Here is a 27,110-nt window from a genome sequence, read left to right as displayed (position 1 = left end):
TCACCCCATGACTGAAAAGGAATTGCAGGAAGTGGTTAGCAGGTTATGGGTGAGGGAGAAGCCCTGCCTCTGATCAGACTGTCAAAACCAAACATTGGTCTGTCACTGAGTTACAGCAGAACTGTCAAACTAACTACAAGTTAGCCAGCCCTGGACTATTATGTTAGTTAGTATAGCTGAATACAATTTTTTTTAGAGAGCAAAGGGTGCGTTTGAGTCAGTAGTAGAGTTTTAGAAAGTTAGACGAAACTTAGATAATGTTAGTTAGATTGACAGACAGCTTGTCATTTTAGCTTAGCAATGACAGGGATGTGTTTATATTCTGCCCTCGTGTCAACCATGGGCTTTAACTGTTTACTAACACAGGTGAATGCTTCAGATTTAAAGACCACTACCGGGTAATTGTTAGTTTTGTAAGGTTTGTTTATTTGGGCAGAAAGCTAACAGCAGATTAAGTTTAGCCTGCTAGCACCACCCAGATAACCACGAATCTTCTGTGGGAATTATGATGAGCTCCTGTAATGTTTATGCAAGTCGCAAACGGAGGAAACCTGCTCAGAAAAGGTAATAAATCATTGTTTTACTAAGGCTGCTTAATAGTTAAACATAACGTTACTCAGCTTACAGCACGGCGTCAGCCTGTTTATTCACCAGACTCCTGACTATCGTGGCATAGTTCATATTTTTGATATAGTTTTTGTTTTAGTATTTCTTTATATAGTTATCTGAATTCAATTTGACTCAACTTTGAGTGGTGTCGATGCACTCTCTCCAAAATCTAACCAGACTGTGTTTGCGAAACTTTGGACGTATAAACGCGTTCGACCGTGTTTTGTGCTTGAGCGTTTTCATTGAACGATTCGTTCTTTGCGCGTCACATGGCAAATAAGCGACCCAGGACCAGGAGGTGAACTAATAATGTGTGCTTCCATAATTCATATTTGGCTGCATGCGTTATGAGTTCCTAAATCGGAATATTAAAAGAAATTTATAAAAAATTGCGCATATGAACGTGTTATTACCATTGAAAATATAAAATTGATCTCCTGACTTAAAAAAAAGAAGAGATTTGTTCATTTTGCTGAACGAAACGTTCAAGTCAGTAAAAAAGGGCACATAACACACACACATCGTTTTTTTCAATTGCTTAAGCACAATTTTGAAAACAGGTTTGTCAAAACACTACACAAAAAGTAGCACAACCAATAACACAACACTTAAGATCATTTGCAAAATGGAACACTTTTGTCAAAACTATATCAGCTAAATTGGGCCACTTTTTGGTAAATCGTTTGTGACAATAATACAATACCATAAATGCCTTTTCCATGAGGTTTTATGATTAATAATGACTGTTTTTGATAATTTTGTGTTGAAATTATGTAATAAAATATAATTATTTAGGCCCTACAGTTCTTGAAACATCAGCTGTGGCAACTTTTTTTGCATGAGCCGTTTCAGGTAAAATGGGCCAGCTGTTCAGGTAAAATGGGCCAGTCAAACTGCAAAGGGAAATAGCAATTTATCATCAATTTTAATTTTAAAACACAATTTCTTATACAGCCACATAACATTTAAACTGCATTAAACAAACATATTTCATATGTGCCATTTAAAAACGCGCGTGTGTGTGTGTGTGTGAACAACATTTAGAACGAAATGAGCAAATTACAAAAAATCACTTCAGAATTGATAACTGTGTGTGATGAAAACATTTTTCAAACACAGTCTTTGCAAATGAAACCATCGTCATCACAGATACCATTCTCTTCGCCACAGCTCTCATGAAACCAAGCAGAACATGGATCACATTTTACCCATTCCTCAGTAGCCTTAGGGTCATTTGGGTCGCCATAGTGGGTGTTGCAGACTTTGCAAGGTGATTTGCTTATCTTGCCCTGCTTTTTTTCCCCTTTTGGTTGCTTGCTGCCCGGGTACTTGCTGCCTTGCTTGGCTGGTTGCTTGCATGACTTTTTTGTTTTAATGTATTCAATGTGTTGTTCACTTGTTAGGTTATATGAGGGTGGCTTCACTCTCTTTCTGATGGCCCTCTCCCTTTGCGGCACTGAGATCAAGTCAGTGAATGAGACCGATCTCACAGACTGAACAGAAAGAAAAAAAAAGAGCCTATGTTATTGCAAGAAATAGAATAATTATTTGGTGTACATTTTATATTAGGGACTAAATTGTGTGTGTGTGTGTGCGCGTGCGTGCATGAATGTGCATGTGTATGTTTGCGTGAGCATGCATGTGTAACATGTCATGTAGCCTAAATTTTAAAGTAGTATAAATTATATCACTTACTGTGGAGGTGGAAGGTCCTTCATCCTGGGAGTGGGTTTCTTTCTGTGGTGTGAACTGATTGAAGAGGTCATTAGCCGCTTTCCGACCAAGTAGTTACAGGAACTTAGTTATAGGAACTGTCCACTTCTAAACAGTTCTAAGAACTACTCTCCCCCAAACTCGGTTTTGCTGTTTGCGTTCGCACTGGCCAAGTGGCCATAGGAACTGGTAGGAGGGGTAAGGGAGTGACGCAAGCACGGCGGCGGCGGCGGCGCCACATACAACAACAACAAACCAGCATGGAGGAGGCTATCGGAATGTTCCTGTTCTGCCTTGCCGGGAGCTTAATAACGAGTACGAACGGCGGCGTTTAAAGACTATGCTTGAGTTCTGTACAGAGAAACAAAGAAGACGAAGGCTCCAGCGTAATATGATCTTAAGTAATATAATGGAAGAAGATAGAAGAGCAGAGCGCAGGAGACAAACAAAACGACGGGTAAGTTTAGCAAGCATAGCAATTAGCTGGTTGAATGCGTTATGTTATGAGTTAGCATAGCATACATAGATAGGCGAATTGCAACAGACAGTGAATAAAATGTGTTGACACTGGGCGTGACTTATAAGTTGAACCAATCAACGTAGACCTAGGGAAAGGGAACTAAAAAAGTCCTCGCTCTAGACTAGGTACTGAAAGAGTTATAGGAACTACGGTCTGAGGAACTAAAAAATCCCCAACTTAGTCCGGTCGGAACACGCGAAAAAAAAGGTTATAGGAACGTTAGGTTCTAGGAACTGCAAAAGTCCCTCCGGTCGGAAAGCGGCTATTATCTTCTTCCGGTACATCCTCCAACCCAACCTCTTGAAACACCACCTTCTCATCTTCTGGGAAAAAGTACAGTGGTTCCACAGGTAGCAGGGGTGTCAGGGAAGCAGAGGACTGAGGTCTGGCTGGCGGATCGGCAGGCGACTGAGGTCTGGCTGGCGGGTGGGAGGGCTGATGTCCAGAGAGCAGGGCTGACGGCTGGCGGGCAGAGTGGGTCAAGGTCAGCAGGGATGGGAGAGACTGTGGTCTTGTGGGCGGGGGTAAGAGACACTGCGGCCTTGTGGGCGGAGATGGTAGAGTGGATGGTAGCACTCTTTCGGTGGTCTTGCTGGGGGCAAAAGCAGTCTCAGGGAGAATATCTTTATTTAGAGGGAACATCCCTGTCCCCCGGAACCCTGCCTGAGCATTTTCAATAGTGGCAGCCTTTGCCCAAGCCCTGGTGAACACCGCAAAGAACTCCATCCTTGACAGCTTCTGCCCAGCCATCATCCTCGTCCACTTCCTCCCTTCCTGGTCCCAGTGGTGTTTTAGACTCTTGAAGAGGGCCTTGTCCGCCGGTTGCAGCGCATGGGTTGTGTGGGCAGGGTAGCACATGATGTGCACATTCTTCAGTAGCTTAATAAACTCCAGGTTATAGACGTGGCTACTGTGGCCGTCAAGGAGGAGAAGGTGGGGCCTGGGGTCATCCCTGGGGAGGGACTGAATGAACATTTGACCCCACTCCAGAAAAAGGTCAGAGGTAATCCAGCCATTGTCCGAACACCTTACGCTGGTGTTCTCCGGGCATCCCTGTAGCCACTCAGAACGAACACGCTTCCCTTTAAAAATAATTATCGTTCGACTGTATGTCCCTTCTGCATTGAACGCTGCCAGACAAGTCGTTGTCTCCCCCTTCTCTCCGGCACACACCTCCACACATGGCTGGCCAACCTGTCCAACGACCTTTGTCGAACTGAACTGGTCCTGAAGCCCAGACTCGTCACAGTTCCATATATGTGACGGTGTGCCCTCAATACCCAGCTCTACCAAAAGGCTCTCATACTGGTTAAACCACTGGCTAACCACCTCTTTGTTGAGTCCAGCAGCCCGTGCTGCAGACAGGACCTCTGGCTTGCGCATCCCAAGCTCTGGGTTGCGCTTTAGAAAGTTCTGAAACCAGTAATATCCGGCCCTCCCTGCTGTCTTGGAGAAACCAGATATGTTGTTCTTGGCTGCAAAATCAAAGGCCACTTTTTGGACATCACGTTTTGTGAAGGGAAACCCCCTCTGAGCCAAGGTCTTGAGGGTGGCAGCAAGCTCCCTTTCCGCCTCCTCTGGAAGGTAGGGCTTCCGCCCTGACGCATGTTCAATGGCAGTCACCTTTCCACTGATGCGTCTTTGCAGTGTGGATCGCGGCACACCCCATGCTCGTGACAAGAGGTGCACACTCACTGTAATTCCTTTCTTCACTCCCTCCCTGTATTCATCTAAGGCCTCCTTCATCCTCTCAACTTTCCACAGATTGTAGTTGTTTGGCCTTCCTTTCCCTCCCTGTTTTATCTTTGCATCCTTTCCTCTCTGGTCCTTGCTCCTCCTCTCTTTTCTCTCTTTCTGTCTCCTCTCATTTCCTCTGCATTCCTTTCTCCTCACCTGTTCTCTCACTTCCTGTCTCTGCTTGTCTCCTCTCTCATCCTTCCTCCTCCTCTCACTTCCTCTCTCTCTCCTTCTCCCTCTCTCCTCTCCTCTCGCTTCCTTCTCGTTTGCCATACTCACTGTAAATAAAATATCTACTACCATTATTACTGTTGGGGTGGGGGGCATGGTGTGTGTGTGTGTGTGTCTGTCTGTCTGTGTGTGTGTGTGTGTGTCTCTCTGTGTGTGTGTGTGTCTCTGTGTGTGTGTCTGTCTGTATGTGTGTGTGTGTGTGTGTGTGTGTCTGTCTGTGTGTGTGTGTGTCTGTCTGTCTGTCTGTCTGTGTGTGTGTGTGTCTCTGTGTGTGTGTGTCTCTCTGTGTGTGTGTGTGTGTGTGTGTGTGTGTCTCTCTCTGTGTGTGTGTGTGTGTGTGTGTGTGTGTGTGTGTGTCTGTGTGTGTTTGTAAGTGACACAGATGATGGCCCATTTTAGCTGAAACCATGCTGCCCATTTTACCTCAGTGGGTTAAGGTAAATTGGGCCGCCAAGAAAAACATCACTTTTACAAAAAATATGTTCATATACCAAACTAACAACATTATTTCTGATTAATGCCATCAAGACAGATATTATGCATAGTTTTTTATGTGCATGTTTTTTTTTTTTATAGACTTATCATCCTTATAATAGTTTAGATTTGGTATGCCAGGCTACTTACCATGCAGCTTTCTGGTGTAGTCTTGATTTGAATTATTCCCCCGCCCACCATAGCAACCATAAACCAATCAAATCACCTGTTACTTGTCAAGCACAGTTATGACAACAGTTTGAAATCCTTTGCAGTCATTGGCTGTAAATTCCAGAGGGGCTGGGACCCTCAAACCTTAAATGGCCCATTTTACCTGATATCACCCTACACGACTATAACAAAACAATATTTTGTTACCATACGAAACACACACATTTCATATGACTTAAATCTTTTTGAACCAGTTACACACTGCTGTTGCTAACCTAAAACACTTTTAGCAAGTCTAATTCTCAGTGATTAGAGTAGCTACTGTAAATGAAGTACACAGAGAAAGTGCAACTACACAATAGTTCACCAAACACTACACAAGACCAATGCTGCAGACTGAGGAAAATATCATTGATTTCTCTCCATATACCCAAATCCGGAGAATCACAACAAAACATTAGTGTGCATAACACTGTTAGCTCAGCAAACAACAGACAAACGTAAAATACTGTATCCAGTACAGGTTACAATTACAGTAAATAACAACAACAAACATAAAAAATAATCTGAAAAAAGGCAGGTGAACCTACCTGCTGCATTTTTATAGTGCTTAAACCTGATTGGTGTGTCTACAATTTAGCAATCATGTGTGTGTGCACCTGATGGCTGTGTTTAACAGATTGGCTCATAGGTGTGGTAATTTGACAGTCAAGCTGCGTCCCAATGTGCATACTATGCCCTAAATAGTATTGACAATTCCTAATGTCACATACTATTTAGGATGGATAGTATGCACATTGGGACGCAGCTTCAGTGCTTTGGAATTGCAAGGAAGTGACATCATGATATACTTCTGTGTCTGATGTATACAAGTGTGTTTAGTGTTTTGTAAATCACTGTGTGTAATGTTTTGCAAATAGTGTGAAGCTGACAATGTGCTTACAGTTGTGCAAATCTAGCCTTGTGTTTTGTTTTGCTCCATGAGTGTAAGGTTTTGCTAATTGTGGGAAAAGTTTAATTTTAGTGTGAAAGCAATCGTAAAAAAACTGTAACAACAACAAATATTATTTTCAACATGGTCATTGAATTTAGGTGTTTCACGTTATTTTCTACTCATATTTCATATTTTTTTGCTTTTTTCTTACCAAAATGTGGGCCATGTCTAAAAACAGTCTAAAAGTTTGTGATTAATTACGTCTAATAGAGCAAACTTTACAAAATATGAAATTATGAATATCTGGCTATCCTGTCATGTACTAATCTGAAAGTTACAGTAAAGCCGAATGTTTTCTCTCTTTTTTTAGTGAAAAGAAGTCTCCTCCTGAATGCATCAAATCGAATCCATCCAAACGACATCGGGACCGGCTGAATGGAGAGTTAGACAGGTTGGCCAGCCAGCTCCCCTTCCCACAAGAGGTCATATCCAAGATGGACAAACTCACCATACTGAGGCTAAGTGTGAGCTACCTGAGGGCCAAAAGTCACTTCAATGGTAATACATGTAAACGGAAGCTGGAGTTGTATACTAGTTGTACAAGTGCTGACTGTATTTAAATTTATGGATGGAATAGTCCCAGGGGGTCCAATCCTGATGCCAGAGGACCAATGTCCTGCAGAGTTTAGCCCCAAATTCTCCAAAAATCCAAGTAATCCTGGAGACCTTGATTACCTTGGTTCAGGTGTGTTTAATTGGGATTAGAGCCAAATTCTCCAGGAGAAGGACTGGATACCCCTGCAATAGTCCCATCCAGTTTATGCAAATTTGAAAGATTATTGTTTATAATTTTATGTAATTTCTATAAAATTCTGTCATAGTTTAGGATTGTGGACTGCATCCAAAAGCAACACTTTTTGCGCACATGTACCGAGATGACCTACATCTTTCGGCGAGATTCTGAAGTGTGTATACGATGGACACTTTACTATCCCATGAGGCCACGGGAGAGGATTTATGAATGACAGTGGAGCGACTAGATCACATGATAATGACTACATGGCTAATGTAGTATGTCCAGATTACATTCATACTACACAATCATACTATAGGCCTATAGAACATACTTTTTAGCGCTCGTGAAGTAATTACTTATTTAAAATAAGTACCTACTCAAGAGAGTATGCGATTTAGGATGCTGCCTCGGACGCACTTGTTCAGGAAGGAAAGTAACCTGCGCATGTGTTTCATCAACAAAACACACGTAGGAGATGACAGTTTGATGATTTACTCTGGATTCGAGCGAGGGGTGAGTGTGCAGTGTAATCGCTCCTCAAAAGAGTCCATTTGCAAGCCTTCATGCAAAGCACATACAGTAAACGCAAGTGAAAAGGGGGGGTGGCTTAGCGTATAAAAAGGGGGGGGGGGGGGGGGGGGTGGCTTAGCGTATAAAAGATGGGCTCCGGGGCTGCATCACTGGTTTCATCAGCTGAAGCGAAAATTCGCTCTTGGCGCCTGCACGGTCGGGTTACGCAATACTCGTTCCCTCTACTAGAGAGAACCGAGGTTACGTACGTAACCGAGTACGTTTTCTTACGAGAGGTTCTCTCGTATTGCGTAAGTTGCTTACGCTACGGCAACCCATTGTCAACGCCGTGCGCGCCCAGCATCCACTTCATGAGTCCCAGCGATTCCCGGGGAACATAGATAAGTGGGAAACAGGTGGCCAGCAGTGTGGGGCAGCACATGTTAAAGCACATATAGGGTATACAGAGTGGCGATGCCGGTCCATATAATATTCACCGTACAGTGCGGCTCAACCAGGAGAGCCAGAATCGCGTGAGAGTAGTCTGCGCATGATAAATCTGGGCAAGACATACACACATCTCATACTGACAAAAGTCTAGCCTGCAGGGCTGGAACTTCCAGGTTATAAAACCTGACAAAATTAGACGGAGAGGCCCAGCCTGCCGCCTCACAAATGTCGTGAATGGAAATTCCGCTGGACCAAGGCCACGACGAGGCCACGCCTCTAGTGGAGTGCCCTGATGCCCAGGGGGCATTGCAGGCCTTTACACCCATAGGCGGATGCGATAGCTTCCACTATCCATCTGGACAGGCTCTGTTTCGAGGCGGCGAGACCCCTGTTGCGCCCACCAAACGAAACGAAAAGCTGTTCCGAACGCCTGAAAGGGGCGGAGCGCGTAATGTAAGCCCTCAGCGCCCTGACAGGGCAGAGGAGATTAGCATCGTCCTCACTATCGGATACTGGCAGAGCCGAGAGAGAAATGACCTGTGCTCTAAAGGGAGTGCCCAACACTTTTGGGACATAACCGTGCCTTGGCTTGAGGATGACTTTGGAGTCATTTGGCCCAAACTCAAGACACGCAGCGCTAACAGATAGCGCGTGCAAATCCCCTACACGTTTAACTGATGACAGAGCTGTCAGAAAAACGGCTTTGAGCGAGAGGTACTTTAGGTCAACGGAGTCTAACGGTTCAAAGGGGAAAGCTTTCAGGGCCTCTAGGACCAATGAAAGATCCCACATGGGAACCGATGGGGGTCGCGGGGGGTTCATCCTTCTGGCTCCTCTAAGGAAGCGGATGACAAGCTCATTTCTTCCTATTGACTGACCTCGCGCCGACTCAGTGAACGCTGAGACTGCCGCCACATATACTTTAAGCGTGGATGGGGACCTGCCCTTATCCAACAGCTCTTGAAGGAAGCCAAGCAAACACAGGACCCCACAGGTTCGTGGGTCTAGATCTCTATCGGCACACCATTTGGAGAACACAGACCATTTAGACGCGTAAAGCCGCCTTGTAGAGGGGGCTCTGGATTGCGTAATCGTGTTCATCACTCCTTCTGGCAAGACAACGGGTATCCATTGATTACCCATGCGTGCAGAGACCAGCGCTCTGGATGGGGATGCCAGATTGAGCAGCGGGCTTGAGAGAGGAGGTCCCTCCTCACCGGAATCGGCCAAGGGGCTGTATGTGACAGCCGCATCAGCTCCGGGAACCAGATTTGGTTCTCCCATCGCGGGGCTATAAGGAGCACCATGTGGCGCGTTTCCCTGATCCTCTTGATTACCTGTGGTAACAGAGAGACCGGAGGGAAAGCATAAAGGGGGAGGCTGGGCCAGGTTTGGGCCAGCGCATCCTCGTTCTTTGAAAAGAACAGCGGGCAATGAGCATTGTCTTTTGACGCAAACAGGTCGACTTTCGCTTTGCCAAAAAGGCGCCACAGTAACTGGAGTCACAGTCACCATTCCCCTGGGGGAACATGGTCCCTGGATAGCTTGTCTGGGCCGTCGTTCAGGTGGCCTGGCACGTGCGCAGCTCTCAGCGAGCGCAGGAGGTGCTGAGACCAAACGAGAAGGCGTTCTGTCAGATGGCAGAGACTTCTGGATCTGACACCGCCCTGACGGTTTATGTAGGACACCACAGACGTGTTGTCCGAGCGGACTAACACATGGTGGTCCCGTATGAACGGGAGAAAGCGCCTGAGCGTGTTCTTGACCGCTATCATTTCCAGACAGTTTATATGGAAACATCTCTCCTGGTCTGACCAGAGGCCAAAGACCGGTCTGCCCTCGAAGAGGGCGCCCCAACCTAGGATGGAGGCGTCCGTCGAGATGAACTTTCGGTACGAGACGGCTCCCATTGTCACACCCCGCTGGTACCAGTCGGCCGCTAACCAGGGCTGCAGAGCCGAAACGCAGCTCTGAGTCACTCTGATCAGCTGAAGTACAGCCGAGGCCGATGCCATATAGCCCAGCATTCTCTGGAATGTCTTCAGAGAAGCACTGCTGCCCTCCTGGAAAGATGCGGCCAGGTGTTGAACACGGCGTGCGCGCGTGTCGATAAACGGGCCGTCATAGCCACAGAGTCCAGTTCTATTCCTAGAAAGGAAACTGACTGACTGGGCAGTAATGAGCTCTTGGTCCTGTTGACCGAGAGACCCAGGCTTTCCAGATGACTGAGAAGCACAGTTCTGTGAGATAACAGTTCCATCTCTTACTGCGCTAGAATCAGCCAGTCATCCAAATAGTTCAGGATTCGCAGCCCTTTTCCTCTCAAGGGGGCGAGAGCCGCGTGCATGCACTTCGTAAATGTACGGGGTGCTAAAGACAGGCCGAACGCTAGGGCGGTGGCCTGTGACGGGGGACTATCGGAATCTGAAAGTATGCATCTTTCAGATCGAGAGAGATAAACCAGTCTCTCGGGCGAACTTGCGCGAGAATTTGTCTGGTCGTGAGCATTTTGAACGGCCGTCTCATGAGAGCTTTGTTCAAATATCTCAGATCTAAGATAGGTCTTAGAGCTCTGTCCTTCTTGGGTACAAGAAAATAACGGCTGTAAAAGCCTGACTCGCTCAGAGAAGGAGGTACTGGTTCTATGGCCCCTTTGCACAGCAGTGGATGCGCTACATCCGCTTTCACTTTCATCTCTTGGTCTGTCCTCGTAAGCGAGGGGGACAGCGAGCGAACTCAAGTGAATAGCCCTGACTTATAGTGCTCAGCACCCATTCTGACACTCCTGGAATAGCCTCCCATGCTTTTACATGTATAGCTAGGGGCAGAATGGACTCCGGGTTCCGATCGTCACTCATCGCGGGCTCGGGAAGCTGAACCGGAGGTGTGTGCGAGGCGCGCGCGCCCTCGGATCTCAGGAACGGCGGCTCGCTGACAGCGGAGACTGTCTGTATCACTTGTAATGACCCATCTACTGGGAGTGGGGAACATTTTGTGAAAATATTTTGTGCGAGCGGAGCCTGGGGCGAAGCGTTTGTCAGTAAGCGTGAGCGCTCACGGGCGGGCACGTGACTTACATTCATAACTCGGCCGCTGTGAGGCTGTTGCCGTGTGACAGAGCGGGCAGTGAGTAGATGTGTGCACAAATCTGTGGGCACATTCTCTACATCTATCACTCGAGCGGCTTCTACCAGCTTTATGAGAGTGGGCTCTGTGGGTGTGTGAGACACGTGGGGCTCCGTGTTTATGTGTAGGGGTGAGCACTGCTTTGTGGGCACTTTTTCTACACTTAAAACACCATCGGCGTGAGCCGGTTTGCCAGAAATTATACTCTTTTTGAGATTTCTGTGGGTCGGCGAGAAAACGGCGGTTGTGTGCAGGCGAGCGGGCTGTGTTGCCGACTCGTTGGCTGCTAAAACTACATCTGCAGTAGCCTTCTCTGAGGGGACTGACAGGACGAGATATTTTGACGGTGGTCCGGCCGCGGCGAGACCCAGCCGTCTTTTCCTCTCTGCCGTGGCTAGGAGGACTTCGTGTGCTCGGGCTTCAGCGCGATCCTGGGCCGGGGTCCCCGGGGGGAGGCGGCCTGGGGCAGCTGGACGAGCACGATCTAGGGCGGCCGCCCTGTCGTCGCTGCGAAGGCTGGGGCTGAACTGGAGGCTGGCTAACATTCCGTGCAGGCGGCTCACGTGGGCGGCTTGCAGCGGAGCTCGAGCGTCGAGGCAGAAAGAGGTTCATGGCCTGCGAGGTCTTCTGCACTTCGGAGAAGCGGTCGACGATCCCGTTTACCGCTGGGCCGAAGAGACCAGTAGGGGAGAGCGGCGCGTCGAGAAACGCGGAACGCTCAGAGTCCCTCATATCCGCAAGCGTCAACCATAAGTGCCTCTCTGTGACGGTGAGCGAGGCCATGCATCTGCCGATCGCCTGAGCTGCGGATTTAGTAGCACGAAGGGAGAGGTCCGTCGCGGTCCTTAAATCCGTGATGGCGGCTGGGTCCTTGCATCTCTCATCCCATTCGCGGAGGAGATCAGCTTGGAGGATCTGCAGCACAGCCATCGAGTGCAGGGCGGAAGCAGCTTGTCCGGTGGCAGAAAACGCGCGGCCGACAAGGGCTGAGGTGGTCCTGCAGGCTTTGGACGGGAGGGCAGACTTTGAGCGCCATCTCGCAGAGGGCGGACAAAGGTGCGCTGCGACCGCCTCCTCCACTGGCGGGATAGCTTTGAACCCCTTCTCGGCGGCGCCGTCCACTTGGGAGAGCGCCGAGGAGACATGTGAGTGGAGCCTTGCGGAGAATGGAGCGTTCCACGACTTCGAGAGCTCAGTGTGCAGCTCCGGCAGGAAAGGCGCACATCTGGAAACGGGCGGTGGGCGGCAGCTGTGGAGGAAACAGCCGTCAAGCCTATTGGGCGCAGGCTTAGTTGACCAATCCAGGCCGAGTTGGTCGACGGCCTTAGAAAGGAGGCGCAAAAGCTCGGCGTCCACGCCAGCCCGAGTCCTGCTGGATTCCTGGATCGAGGAGGCGGAGTGATGGGAACTCGACCACTCCTCACTGTCCGATGCCAGGATAGAACAGCTGTCACCGAGGTCAATTCCTTCAGCTTTGTCCCCTGAGGCGGCGGCAGTGCGGGCCGAAGCCGACAGCTGCGCGTCCGGGAGGGGCGGAGAAGGAGAGAGAGAGGCTGGCAGGATGAAGTCCGGCGAGCCTTTCACGGTGACCTCAGGTTCAGGTATCCTCTGCAAACGGCGCTTCTTCTTGCGCGGTCCGGAGGGCGGAGAGACAGCGGCCGTGGTGAAGGCTTTGAGTCGAGCCCGTAGGGTCGACAGCGGAAGCGCTTCACAATGCACGCAGCCTCCCGAATCCAGGGCGAGGGCTGCGTGGTCTGGGCCCAGGCAGAGAGCGCAAATCATGTGGTGGTCTCCGGCGCTGAGCGGGGCTCTGCACGAGCCACAGGAAAGGCGAGGCATTTTTATAAAAACGCTCGCGCTCTTTTAGAGAAGAGTGAGCGTCGCGGCGGCAAACACTCACAGGCAGAAAAGCAGTAAATGAAAAGGATACTCGACGCCGGATGGCGTAGCAGGCACGGAAGCCTGAAGGTGGCGAAGACGGCCGGCTTCTTCAGCGCTGTCCTCTGTGTGCTGGTCGCTAGATTCAACGGTGGATGGCTTCTCTCCGAGTCCAGCGATGCGAAGAGCTTCGCTGAAGATGTTGAAATCAGTGATGCAGCCCCCGAGCCAGTCTTTTATACGCTAAGCAAACCCCCCTTTTCTGGCGGGCTGTGACGCGTAGTGGGCGCGAAGCGCCCTCATTGGGTATGACGTCACGCGCGAGGCTCAGTGGTAGGCTGCAGCAGTTGCCGCATGGCAGCCAATGGGCATGCAAGATAGCCTGCTCTAGGTCTGCTGGCTGCTGCACTGCGTTGACAATATATGAAAAATTAAGGATAATTTTTGGCTTCAATATCTCGAGAAAAGATGACTTTACCCGTAGCGCAAGCAACTTACGCAATACGAGAGAACCTCTCGTAAGAGAACCTCAATATTTATACGTTTGTTTCCTCCTATGAGGGCCTGCCATTGCAATCCTCAGAGGGAAAGTAGGGGGAGCTCTTTTAAATAAAAGGATGCCACTGGGGTGTGTGAGATCCTGCGGAAAGTAAAATATAAATTTGTAATCAAATGCTTACCCTTGCAGCAGAAGTCTGGTGAGATCTGCAACAATATTATTTTCCTTTCAAAGAGCAGAAAATGCAGTTGTTCTGACAAGTAAATTATCTTAATGATCACCCAAAGTTGGTTGTTTTTGTAATACCAGAATATGTTGTTGAAAACATTAACAGAAGGGCCTGGTTTCACAGACAGGGTTTAGATTAAGCCAGGATTAGTCCTTAGTTAGGACATTTAAGTAGCTTTTTTAAAACATGCCTTAGAATAAATATTACTGATGTGCATCTTGAGACAAAACAATGGCACTCACTAACATATTTTAAGATATATCAGTGCAAGTTTCTTTCAGTCAAAACAGCTCAAACATGCATTTTAGTCTCGGACTTAAGCCTTGTCTGTGAAATTGGCCAAAGAAGTTTACCTGGCATTAGGCAAGAGGCTTTTGCCCTCAGCATTAAGATTTGGAAGTTGGACAGAGCAGTGCATGGAGTTCCTCCTTTTGTTTGTAATAGATTGAGTGCTTATCACAGGACATCCCGGTCTCTCGGCAGTTTTATTTCAGGATGACCCATATTTGGGTAACATAAGGAATATGCAAAAGAAATATGCTTTGAAAATATTCTAATAATGGTCTGGAGGTTCTTTCCTCTGTGGTGACAGATACTTTTTTCTTACCGCTGTCCAAAAGTTTTAATGTGTGTATGGATTCACAAAATTCAAGGCACATATTGTGCAATGTTGGTACTTGAAAATAGATAATATAGCGCCATATAGTTGCAGTATATAATGCATGCTCAACTGTAAGAATGAACCGATGGCCCGGGAACAGCCCTGAACATTGTTGTTGAATTCCATTGATTTAATCTAGCCGATTAACATAGATAAGAAAATTTAGTTGAAATTGCAAAAATAGCTTACAATGGGTTCAAAAGCTTTTAACAGATCATGTCATTGTGTGAATGGAGTGTGTATATGAATTCATAGCTTTTGGTTACATTATATCTGTCAAATTTACTACAAATCATTACTACAAATCAAAGTCTTAGCAATACTTTGTTTTTACAAAGTAAATGTTAAATGAATATATATTAACTAAATAAGTTTGAGGTCGCTAAGATACTGTTTTAATGTATTTGAAAGAAGTTTCTATAGCTTACTGCATTTATATGATAAAAAATACAATATAAACAGTAATATTGTAAAATGTTGTTCCAATTTAAAATAAACATTTTATATTTAATGTAATTTATTTGATATTTAATGTAATTTATTTGATATTTTTCTGAAAACCATGCATGATACATTTTTCAGGATACTTTGATGAATAGAAATGTAAAAAAAAAAAAATTTAAAATAACAAATTTTTTGTAATAATATATAGTATAATTATTGCATTATATATAGACCAATTTCCAGCCGACGTCACAGTTACGTCACGGCGCTAGCTGGTGGCAGAACAAAGGGAAAACTGGAGGCGGCAAATACAAACCAGCACAGATTCGGCTACAAAATAAGGATCTTAAATTATTCTTCTTATTATTAAATGTCATCTTGTTGTGTTGTTGGGTGCAAGAATCAATGAAAAATGAATATGCTTTATCTGCATTTTTTTTATTTCTAGAAAATATTCACCTCATTAAAATTGCACCGTAATGTCACTCTTTACATTGTCGTCTTCATCGCGCTGGCTCGGCAGAACTGCGGATCGTACCACACAAGTCTTGTACTTGACCATTCAGCACATAGTTATAGGCATCTAAAAATGTATGTGCCCTCTGTTTCTCTATCAGGTAGGTTTAGAAGTCAGGCCACTCAACCGGAGGTAGCGTTAACGATAATACTGTCAGATCCTCAATCAATGAGTGTAAGGGTCGGCCAATCTGGTTCCGTCCGTTAAAATTAACTTTTGCAAAAAACAATCGTGGTCCTGGACAGTGAGCGACCTTGCACATTAAGATAAAATCGGATTTTCTCCAGCCATTGTTAAAAACAAGCTAACAAAACTTGCAGACTTTACGTTAGTGAAGCGGCCAGAGGGATCGTTCTGCCACCACCTAAGCTCCGCCCACAGAAAAACGTCACCATGTTTACCAACTGAAAATTGGTCTATAGTATCATTTCAAAATCATAGTCACTTTTGATCAATAAAGCACCCTTGCTCAATAAAAATATTAATTTCATCAAAATAATAATAAAAAGCTTACCGACCCCAAACTTTTAAAGTATATATATTTACATATTATTTGACTAATAGAAAACATTTAGCATTGAAAATGTAAAATGTTGGCAGGGAAAGTACACATATCTGAACTACTGCCCTGATCAAACATATATTTCAAGTGTTAATAATTAGCCCGTTTAAAGTCAGCCAGAGAATAGACTTTTAGAGAGTTTAATATCACAGTTCATGTAGTGTATGCATGGGTTTCAGGCGAGCCTTACACAATTATGCTCTCAAAGATGCAGTTGTACATCTTTTTCGAGATTTATAAAGGCAACAGTCCAAGTTTTGTTAAGCAAGAACCTGTCATGTAAAAAAATACCCAGAGCCGTTTTCCAGTTCCCACCTTATATTCTTCCAATTATCCTGACCAGTTCAGAGGTGTAGTCAGGTGGTCAGCATTGAAGGGATTCCATGAGAAACAAGCTAAACAGGTGTGCTGATTGTTGCGTGTAATTACTCCGACTTTCTGGAGGCCATTGAGGGGAGGATCTGGATTTGCGTGAGTAATTGAAACCGACTCGTTGACATTTTGACTTAGGTGAAAAAGAGTTACGAAATGTTTGATAGTCATTGGCTCTAGCAGCAAACTTTGACCTGAGGTGCTGTGTAGCATCAAAGACCCTGCCAAGTTTTGATCATTTGAACCAGTGTGTGGGGATCTTTAGGGTCAGACATTGCATGAGAAGAGTGCAGGAACACCAGTTGAGATATTAACTCAATGTTTTGCTGGCACATACTTCCAAAATTCAGGGGTTTGTTGACACAGTGACTAAGTAATGGCATCTACGTGAAGACTGTAGATAGATCATTGTTCTCAATAGAAAAGAGTTTGCCTGGCACAAGAGTATCTTCTTGCCAGTGTTTTGGTATTGTGGAGTTATGTACAGTATAACATCTTGAATAATTGATGTTCCCAACAGATACATTTTCAAAACAATTAATTAGTTCATTACATGACTGCACAACGCATTTGTATTGATTTATTTTAATTTATTCAAAACTATATTTAAAATGCAATTGATTCCTACAATGGCTTTAAAACAGCTATTCTATGATGAGCATGGTTTCATTTTCAATTAAAATTAATATCTAAATTAATTGAAATGGAAACCATGCTTATCACACACTCACCGGCCACTTTATTAGGTACCCCATGCTAGTAACGGGTTGGACCCCCTTTTGCCTTCAGAACTGCCTCAATTCTTCGTGGCATAGATTCAACAAGGTGCTGGAAGCATTCCTCAGGGAGTTTGGTCCATATTGACATGATGGCATCACACAGTTGCCGCAGATTTGTCGGCTGCACATCCATGATGCGAATCTCCCGTTCCACCACATCCCAAAGATGCTCTATTGGGTTGAGATCTGGTGACTGTGGAGGCCATTTTAGTACAGTGAACTCATTGTCATGTTCAAGAAACCAATTTGAAATGATTAGAGCTTTGTGACATGGTGGAAGTAGCCATCAGAGGATGGGTACATGGTGGCCATAAAGGGATGGACATGGTCAGAAACAATGCTCAGGTAGGCCGTGGCATTTAAACGATGCCCAATTGGCACTAAGGGGCCTAAAGTGTGCCAGGAAAACATCCCCCACACCATTACACCACCACCACCAGCCTGCACAGTGGTAACAAGGCATGATGGTTCCATGTTCTCATTCTGTTTACGCCAAATTCTGACTCTAACATCTGAATGTCTCAACAGAAATCGAGACTCATCAGACCAGGCAACATTTTTCCAGTCTTCAACTGTTCAATTTTGGTGAGCTCTTGCAAATTGTAGCCTCTTTTTCCTATTTGTAGTGGAGATGAGTGGTACCCGGTGGAGTCTTCTGCTGTTGTAGCCCATCCGCCTCAAGGTTGTGCGTGTTGTGGCTTCACAAATGCTTTGCTGCATACCTCGGTTGTAACGAGTGGTTATTTCAGTCACTGTTGCCCTTCTATCAGCTCGAACCAGTCTGGCCATTCTCCTCTGACCTCTGGCATCAACAAGGCATTTCCGCCCACAGAACTGCCGCTCACTGGATGTTTTTTCTTTTTCGGACCATTCTCTGTAAACCCTAGAGATGGTTGTGCGTGAAAATCCCAGTAGATTAGCAGTTTCTGAAATACTCAGACCAGCCCTTCTGGCACCAACAATCATGCCACGTTCAAAGTCACTCAAATCACCTTTCTTCCCCATACTGATGCTCGGTTTGAACTGCAGGAGATTGTCTTGACCATGTCTACATGCCTAAATGCACTGAGTTGCCGCCATGTGATTGGCTGCTTAGAAATTAAGTGTTAACGAGCAGTTGGACAGGTGTACCTAATAAAGTGGCCGGTGAGTGTAGAATAGCTGTATTGAAGCCACTGTATGAATCAATTTCATTTTAAATATATTTTTGAACAAATTAAAATAAATCAATAGAAAATGCGTTGTGTCACTGTTACAGTCATGTAATTAACTAATTAATTGTTTTGAAAATGTATCTGTTGGGAAGATCAATTCTTCAAGATTTTATAATGTAAATAACATACGTTATTATGTTATTATTAAAAAGTTTTTCAAAATCATATAAAACCAATATGAATAGAGAACAATAGAACTTGGCACATGCTTTTTAAACTAGATTTTTTCTTTTCTTTAACATGGGCTCTCTTATTTGTTATTGACCCAATGTCTGTTTGTTAAGATACGTCTCATTGCCCTTGCATGTCATAAACCATTCTGTGAGTAAACCTTTCATGACTCATGTGTGCCAAGCACAAGTATTTTTCAACCATTACTGTGTATTGTTAAACCACTGGGCATTATGATTTGCTTTCACTTTTTGGTTGTTCAGATGCCAACAGCTCTGTGATATAAGTTGCCATTGTTATACATTTTTTCATGTTTCCCTCTCACTATCATTATTAATGCAGGGAATTCTTTCTAATGCATGAAGTTGTGCTGTTGTTTGATTATGCCTGATCAACTGCCCTCACATGACATTAAATATTGTGAAAGGTTACCCATAATTTTCTCATCATGTCTTTGTTGAAGAATTGGTATTATCTGTTTTATCTATTGTGCAGAGCTTCTTGCTTTAATGCTTGTTTGCTGTTGCAGTGACCCTGAACTCAAAGAACTCCAGCCAACTAGCAAATAACACTAAACCACAAATTCAGGAGCTTCCAGAGGGAGAACTTTTACTACAGGTGAATTCACTGCTGTGAAACATTAGTATTTTAATTCAAGCACATAGATCTAGACAAAAACACAAAAAAACTGATTTAGAATTCGATTTATTAGCTGCACAACTTAATCTACCTACGTTTTTTTATAGCTTATAAATGGCTTTGTGTTGGTGGTAACCTCCAGTGGCACAATCTTCTATGCTTCCTCCACCATTAAGGACTACTTGGGGTACCATCAGGTTCGTATTGGTTTGCATATGTATTGTGGGGGTGGAAGAAACTGAAACCCAAATAAAGGGTTTATTTGTAGGGGCTAAATTGGACCGAAATGATCTGGATTTACATTATAGCACCTTCTGTTTAAAAAAGAATAGGGCTGGGTTAAAAAAGTTTTTCGATTTTAATCAATTCTCATTTTGATCAACCAATATTAATCCTTAAATCCCAGAAATCAATCTTTTATTCTATGCTGTCTTCAGTTATCAGACTTTTGAAGCTTTCAAATTTTGTCAGTTATAATAAAATTCAAACAATAAATACCGTTTGGATGGCCTTGAATGTGGTGTGACAGGTCGCTGTAGCCGCCTCAGTTCAAACGGCATGTGAACCGGTCATCTCTTGAATAAATCTGTCATAAAAACAAGTTTAGGAAAGCCATCATTTAAATGTTTATATATATAAAAAACTGAATTGGAGTTGAAACTGGAGAAAACTGAGTTATTATAAAAATGGCCTTATGTTCAATTTAAATGTTTGTGTACAAATCAGTTGTTAATTTTAACAAGTGTATTTTTTTCCTTGAGATAAATTGACATGTACTGTACTTGATATTAATCGGTATCTGTCACAGTTGGGTTGAAAATAGAGATGAGTATAGGATCTAAATGCAGCAGTTTTACGTATATTTTACAAATAACTCAGGAACTAGGAAACAAGAACACATTCAAATTGATTAACATTGAATGGCATTTAATTGAATCGCAAGATTGTGAATCAAAATTTGTGTCAATGCCCATCCCAAGAACAAAAATACAAAAGAACAAACAAGAATATTGGCAATTTGTTTGTCAGTCCAGTTTGTTCAAATTTCACCAATCCAAGTTTTTGTTCGATCCACTGCACACATCCCTCATCAGTTTAGTGAATCTACTCACTCAAAAACATTTCAAGGTTCAATACATTAAACATTATTGACCTGATTTTATCCAAATTTAAGCCAGTTTTTCAGTTGTTGTTGTGAAACGCTACTGGAAAGAGATTTATGTCACCAGTCTTTTTAAATCCCTCATAGCAGCTTTCTAATTTATTGTGTGTGAAATTCCAGCTTCTTCCCACAAATGTGATTCTAAAAGCACTTCCTCACCGCAATCAGAAATCAAACTGTAAACAAATACCAACTTGAATTGGATTGTTTTGCCAGACAAAGCAGGCTGTGAACAAATTAGATAAAAACGGGTTGATTGCTAAGACATTTACCATTTTTTTTTCTTTTTTCTTCAGCATTTAGATTCAGATTTCTTCCTAAATTTGGTACCAGCTGTAATGAGTAGCTGTGAAACTACTTGCAGTAAAACCGATGTGTTTTGTTTGCAGTCGGATCTCATCCATCAGTGTGTGTACGAGCTCATTCACACTGAAGACCGGGTTAAGTTTCAGAAGCAGCTCCACTGGGCGCTCAACCCCAGCTGCACTCTAGACGCCGTACAGATAGTGCAAGGTAGAAAATAAGTTAACTAAACATCTCTCCAGACAGACCATGAGCAGACCTGAGCATTGTGCCTGGACAACTGAAACATTCTGTCCCCACTCCATCAACACAGAGTCAATGAAGATGGATTGCATTTGTCTGCAAACAAAGTTTGGCAAAGTTCCATTGTGACAGACATCCTAGTTAACAATCTTCATGAAATAAATCCTCGAATAACATGATTTTAAAACAATAAAAGCAATACCTTTCAATTAACTTCTTCACAATGGATCTGAAACGTTGTCATTATTCAGATGGCTAACATTTGGTTAAGGTATCCAAATGTTTTTGTTTTTTTCTTAGAATAACTAATAATGTGTTTGTTATGGACCATGTTTTTAACCAACAGCTCACTTGATACATACAGTATATGCTCTGAGGATTCAGGTTCATATGTGTCACCGCCTCTTATAGATGGTGTTCAAAGGCTGTGCCAGTTTGCTCTGGTTTCAAATTGGGCTTTTTATTCTCAACCAAGCTGGATCGGTTTGCATCAGATCTAACGTTGGCAATTTGGAAGGCCTGTCATTGTTATACACATGACAGCTGTGTCAGACAACACACACACACACACACACACAGACACACACACACACACACACACACACACACACACACACACACACACACACACACACACACACACACACACACACACACACACACACACACACACACACACACACACACACACACACACACACACACACACACACACACACACACACACACACACAGCACATCCAGCTGTCAGCAATGACACTACCTACAATGAGTTATATAAACACTTACACTGCCACCAATGCATTATTATCCTTTTCTATGTTATATAATCTTAGAGAGTTTTGTATTTAAGTATGCTTTTCTCTTTTCTCTATAACCAAGTTTAAATGCACTTGCTTTGCTTTTGTCAGATTCCCATGATTCACCACTGCTTCAGACACACTACAGTCCAGAGGAGTTGCCGCCAGAGAACTCCACCTTTCTGGAACGAAGTTTTGTTTGCCGGTTAAGATGTCTCTTGGACAACTCATCTGGCTTTCTTGTAAGTTGAAATAATAATGAATAAAAAACTATTATATTAGGTGTCTTTAACTACTATGTATTTACATTTAAAAAAATAATTGTTAGGTACAATGTACTTATTGTGTTCATGTTGTATTGGGTTCATGTTGTATTTTTTGCTGCTATTGAGGTGGGATACGGGTAAGGTTAGAGAAAGGTTTAGGGTAGGTTTAAGGTGTTAGGGAAGGGTCATGTATGCACATGTAAAAACATGTATACAGTCAGTGCATTGTATCAAATGATTAATTAAAATTTTAGTACATAGCAGTTAAAATCACCCAGAACCAGAAATGATTAATTAAGACAAGAGTCAGAATTATAATAAATGAAAGAAAAGTTTTACTGAAGATAGTTTGCAGTTTCATCAGCAGAAGTCAGCTTCAAGACTCACAAGGTGATAATTCGGATGTACATCACAATATGGACGAAATAGATCTGTCGCTATTTCCATTACATCACATAGCTCAAATGACAATTCTCAAAAAAATGCATCATCTCTTCATATTGGTTTCAAAGAGGGGTTGGGGAAAATTAGCTGAATGCTGTGGAATGTATTAACATATGGTCGAATGTGTTAAATAGATGGCTTGTACTTTTATAGGCCATGAACTTTCAGGGGCGTTTGAAGTTCCTGCATGGGCAGAATGAGAGGACAGCAGATGGCAAACCCATCCCTCCTCAGCTGGCCCTGTTTGCCCTGGTCAGCCCTCTGCAGCCGCCTTACATACTGGAGATCCACACCAAGAGCTTCATGTTTAAAACCAAGCATAAACTGGATTTCACGCCCACCGCATGTGACCCAAAGTAAGACATATTAGCTCCTATCAAGTGTGAAAAAGCTTGTGGATTTATTCTCTGTTCACTTCAGTTTGTTTCAGTTGACTTGTAGTGGCAAGTTTTAAAAATTACATACAGTACCACTTAAAAAAATATTTATTTTTGTTGTAAACAATAATTGACCCTTAATTTGGTGCTCTTATACCATCAGTATCTCTCACTTTCAAAGCCATGTTTTTTTTTCCCCTCCTCCACAGAGGAAAGATTGTTCTGGGCTACACAGAGGCAGAACTGTTTTACCGCGGCTCAGGCTATCAGTTCATCCATGCAGCAGACATGCTGTATTGTGCCGAGAACCACATGCGGGGTAAGCCTCCTTTTATCACAAATGGATAAAGAAAACACACTCACCTCACTCACGCTGTGGAGATCTAACTGGTGTTGAAATAGTTGTATTGCTTTCTAAAAGAATAGTTCACTCAAAAAATAAAAATAAAAAATCCCATAAGGCCAACCAAAATTCAACCAAAATTTCCACAAAAGTACAAAAAGACATCGTAATCCACATGAATTGCGGTTTAATCCAAGTCTTCTGAAGAGACACGATCACTTTATATTATGAACAGATTTAATTTAGGCTTCTATTCACATATAAGCATTGATCAGCGCACATACGTAGATAGAGCACAACAAATATGGCAAATAGAAGCTCAAATGTGTTTGTTTGACGTGCAAGAACCAATGACAAATCTACATATACCATATACATAAATCTGAAATTAATCTTTTAAAAGGGGACTGCTAAAAGCATATTTTTTTATTATTATTAATGGTAGCAACATAGTTGCTGGTTATTTAAATTAATTAATAATTTCTCTCCCCTGCAGCGATCAGGACGGGTGAAAGCGGGTTAACTGTTTTCAGACTGTTGACTAAACAGAACCTCTGGATTTGGGTACAGTCCAACGCTAGACTTGTCTACAAAAACGGGCAACCAGATTACATCATTGCCTCTCAGAGAGTCATCACGTATGCCTTTATTTGTGTCTTTGTGAAGTTGTCTCTTTTTGATATTGAATATTCTGTATATGTTTTCCTATGTTGTTTTATTATTAAGCAGTATTCATAGCAAAAGGTAACCGCAGATAATTTAATCGTAGTTGTAATAATTGTAGATAAAACTGTATCAATAACAGTAGTCAACCCTGTAGTCAATAATTGTATCCCTAAAAAAAATATCCACGCCTTAAAATAGCTTGAATGTAGCTCTACACCCGTGCTTCATTTTGCATGCACGGTTCTTTGAAAATGCAAATGAGCCCCGCCTCCACTCACTCACACCACCAGCTCAGAGATCCACTCATTGATGATCACACATTGACGTGATTGGTTACAAGTTAGTTTGTGACATCAGAAACACCAGCGATTTCAAACTGCGTTTTTGAGACTGTCTTTGGTTCACTACAGTTTTAAGGAGAAAATACTCAACAATGGTGTCTTATGCTGACTTATGACTTTTCACATGTTTTGTCTTAAAGCATATTAAAAACACCACATAGACATATAAACAACATTAATAGCTTAATACATTTTTAGTTATTAATCTTATTATGACCGATTCATCCATGCATTTTTTTTATCCATAATTTTTAGTCGTGATGAAATAGAAGTAGCAACAGATTTTTTCTTCTGTATTGGGGGATGTGTATCTATAGTCAGCAAAGTGGCAAAACAGAAACCTAAACCCTACGCTTACTTTTGCTGTGTTACAAGCACTTTTATTTCTTTCAGATCTAGTATTAATATTGTTATTTGGTAATTGCATTTAATATCGTTTCTGTAAGTGTCTTGCTTGAGAATGAGTCATTCTGTCTTCTGTAGGGATGAGGAGGGCGAGGAGAACCTGAGAAAGCGTGCTATGATGCTTCCCTTCAGCTTTACTACTGGAGAGGCTGTTCTCTATGACATGAACCTGCCCAGATCTCTGGGTAACACCACACCTTCTGATCCCACTGCTCAAGACAACAATAACCAACTCGGAACCACTGGAACTGTAGACCCTGACTCCCTGCTGGGCTCCATGCTGAAGCAGGACGAGTCAATATATGTGTGTTCTGCAGATAAGCGCTCAGTGTCGGTACAGGGATTAGGGAATGAGGATCTTGGTGGGATCTTTTCCAGTAACTGGCAAGAAAATGTTCTTTCACTCTCTGAAAGCTCTGTGTTCAAACAAGAACCAATCGTTGGCTCTGGAGGAGATGACAACTGTGAGATACTGGACTTCATGCAGAGTTTAGGTATCAGCCCAGAAGATCTGAAGTCCCTACAACAAGACGAACTGTTCCTCAGGATTGACCTTGATGGTCGAAATGACGTGGCAGACCTCACAGATGGCATCTTGTCCTATGTGCAACAGTCTCTCGGGACGAAGACGGACAGTATAGGTGATGTCCAGGACGATGTGAAGGAGAAGTGTCTTGTCGGGAAGCCTACTCAGACCTTCACACCTCCACAGCAAGCTCCTGTGTTAATCCCAGAAGATTCATGTGATCCTCTCACATTAGTTCCTCAGGAACAACAGAAGACACAACACTTCACACGGATACAACCTCAAACGGAACTGAAGGCTGCTGCAGATCTCCAAAACAATCCTCAAGGACAGCAACACTCAATGTCTCACTTAAACAAAGAGACTGGAATCTCACAATGCAAACTTTCACACATTGCAATCCAAAAACACCAGGTTCAGACGACGAGTCAACAGTCACAGTGCTCACACCTTCCACCGCTGGATCAGCAGGTGTGTAAAACACTCAAAAATGCTCAGGTTTGTGGGAACCTCACTGAAGTTCAAGCCAGTGACACACAGCAGGTTCCTCCCCTCCTCCAGCCAGAGCTCCAGCAGCCTGGATGCTTTTACCTGGAGACACCTCATGTGGATCTGAAACACCCTTACAGAAACCATCTAAGCACTGTGTCAATCAGCTACTCCCAGCAGCTCTCTTCACCTTATATCACTGCTGGTGACGCAGGCTTAAGCGAGTTCACGGCTCAGGATATCGAGGAGCTGCTCAATGGCCTAGATGGTGATATGGAGAGGAAGAGGTACTCAGGACAGCACGAAGGACTAGGTTTCCGACCAAGCCTGGATCAACAAGCTTACATAGGCCAGGTTAGAACCAAACCACTCGTGTGGTTTACCTACCTTCTCTCTTAAAAATTCTATGGTTCCATAAGGAAACTTTTACATCCATGGATCCTTTCAATTGCACAAAAGGTTCTTTATAATGGACTTTAATTTTTGCATAATACATTGCAGCATCACCCTTTTTCTCACAATGCCTGAAACGGTTTGATGAAGGATTTGGTTTCTGTAAACCCTTCCTTTCCGAGAGCCTACTCTGCTCTAATTTGGTCAGATGGCCTAGACTGTTGTGATTGGTCTACTACTCACAGCGTGTGTTCAGAAACGAAACATTCATTACCATATCTGAATTCCACTGTATGGTACTTTACTGAATTATACTTTACTGTATAAGTAAAATCACTGTAAATATTGATAACTGATAATTCAGTCACAAATCTGGCAGATTTAGTGAGGGACTGATTGTGAGGCCTGTAAAATCGGTACTGGAAAAGATTGACTTTGGGATTTTAGAATTGACATTAAGATAATTAATCATACTAAAATCATCTCTCTAATCAGTTTCAGAATGGAGGCCACACAAACTATACAATGGAGAGTAACACGGCACATCTCGCACAACATTTCGGCCAGCGGCAGAACTAGAACAGACCCCATCCAAACCTGTCTTTTGGAGGATACTTGCTTACAATCATGAAAAATAATAATAATAAAAAAGGTGGAGCTTTGTTCCTGTTTATTAGAGGTCACCATGCTCTGAGCTGTGATGATCATTGGCTGTTTAGATATGGCAGGTGTGGTCATACGAACCCATAATGCCTAGGCCAGAAAAGATCACCATTAGAATGCAGGATGAGGGGGAAGAAGCAGAAATTGGGGTGAAAGGCTGAAAATGGACAAAGAAAGGCACAACTGTCTTGTGGCTCAGCATGAAGTCTAAGATGAATGAAGAACCAGCGCGCTTGGATCAGCTAGATATAAGAATCTGTGGCTTCCCTGTTAAATGAACAGTGCTGTCACTGTGCTTTGATAAATGTCTCTTTAAATGTCTCTCATGAGATGTTGCAAATCTATTGGCCTGTCAAAAATGTGTCCTAAAGCAATATATATATACAGTGTGGACCAACTCCAGATGCCAAACAAGCCTTGGTTTTTCAAATATGTATTGACGTTTATAATATC

General features: G+C 43.5%; 1 protein-coding gene across 1 annotated transcript; it reads left to right on the top strand.

Moving 5' to 3' along the window:
* Positions 1-111: 111 nt before the first annotated feature.
* Positions 112-26,649, top strand: ahr1a (aryl hydrocarbon receptor 1a). Its single transcript, XM_056234451.1, has 11 exons — positions 112-564; positions 6,760-6,947; positions 19,127-19,215; positions 19,344-19,433; positions 20,788-20,911; positions 21,856-21,986; positions 22,608-22,810; positions 23,041-23,150; positions 23,671-23,812; positions 24,665-25,955; positions 26,490-26,649. The coding sequence occupies exons 1-11, from the start codon at positions 506-508 to the stop codon at positions 26,571-26,573; spliced, it is 2,511 nt and encodes an 836-aa protein (XP_056090426.1). The 5' UTR covers positions 112-505; the 3' UTR covers positions 26,574-26,649.
* Positions 26,650-27,110: the final 461 nt, after the last annotated feature.

This window comes from Rhinichthys klamathensis, unplaced genomic scaffold, assembly GCF_029890125.1.
Source record: "Rhinichthys klamathensis goyatoka isolate OS25496 unplaced genomic scaffold, OSU_Roscu_1.1 h1tg000395l_1, whole genome shotgun sequence".
Lineage (NCBI taxonomy): Eukaryota > Metazoa > Chordata > Actinopteri > Cypriniformes > Leuciscidae > Rhinichthys > Rhinichthys klamathensis.
Note: the sequence above shows the minus strand (reverse complement) of the source record. Positions and strands in the feature narration are given on the sequence as shown.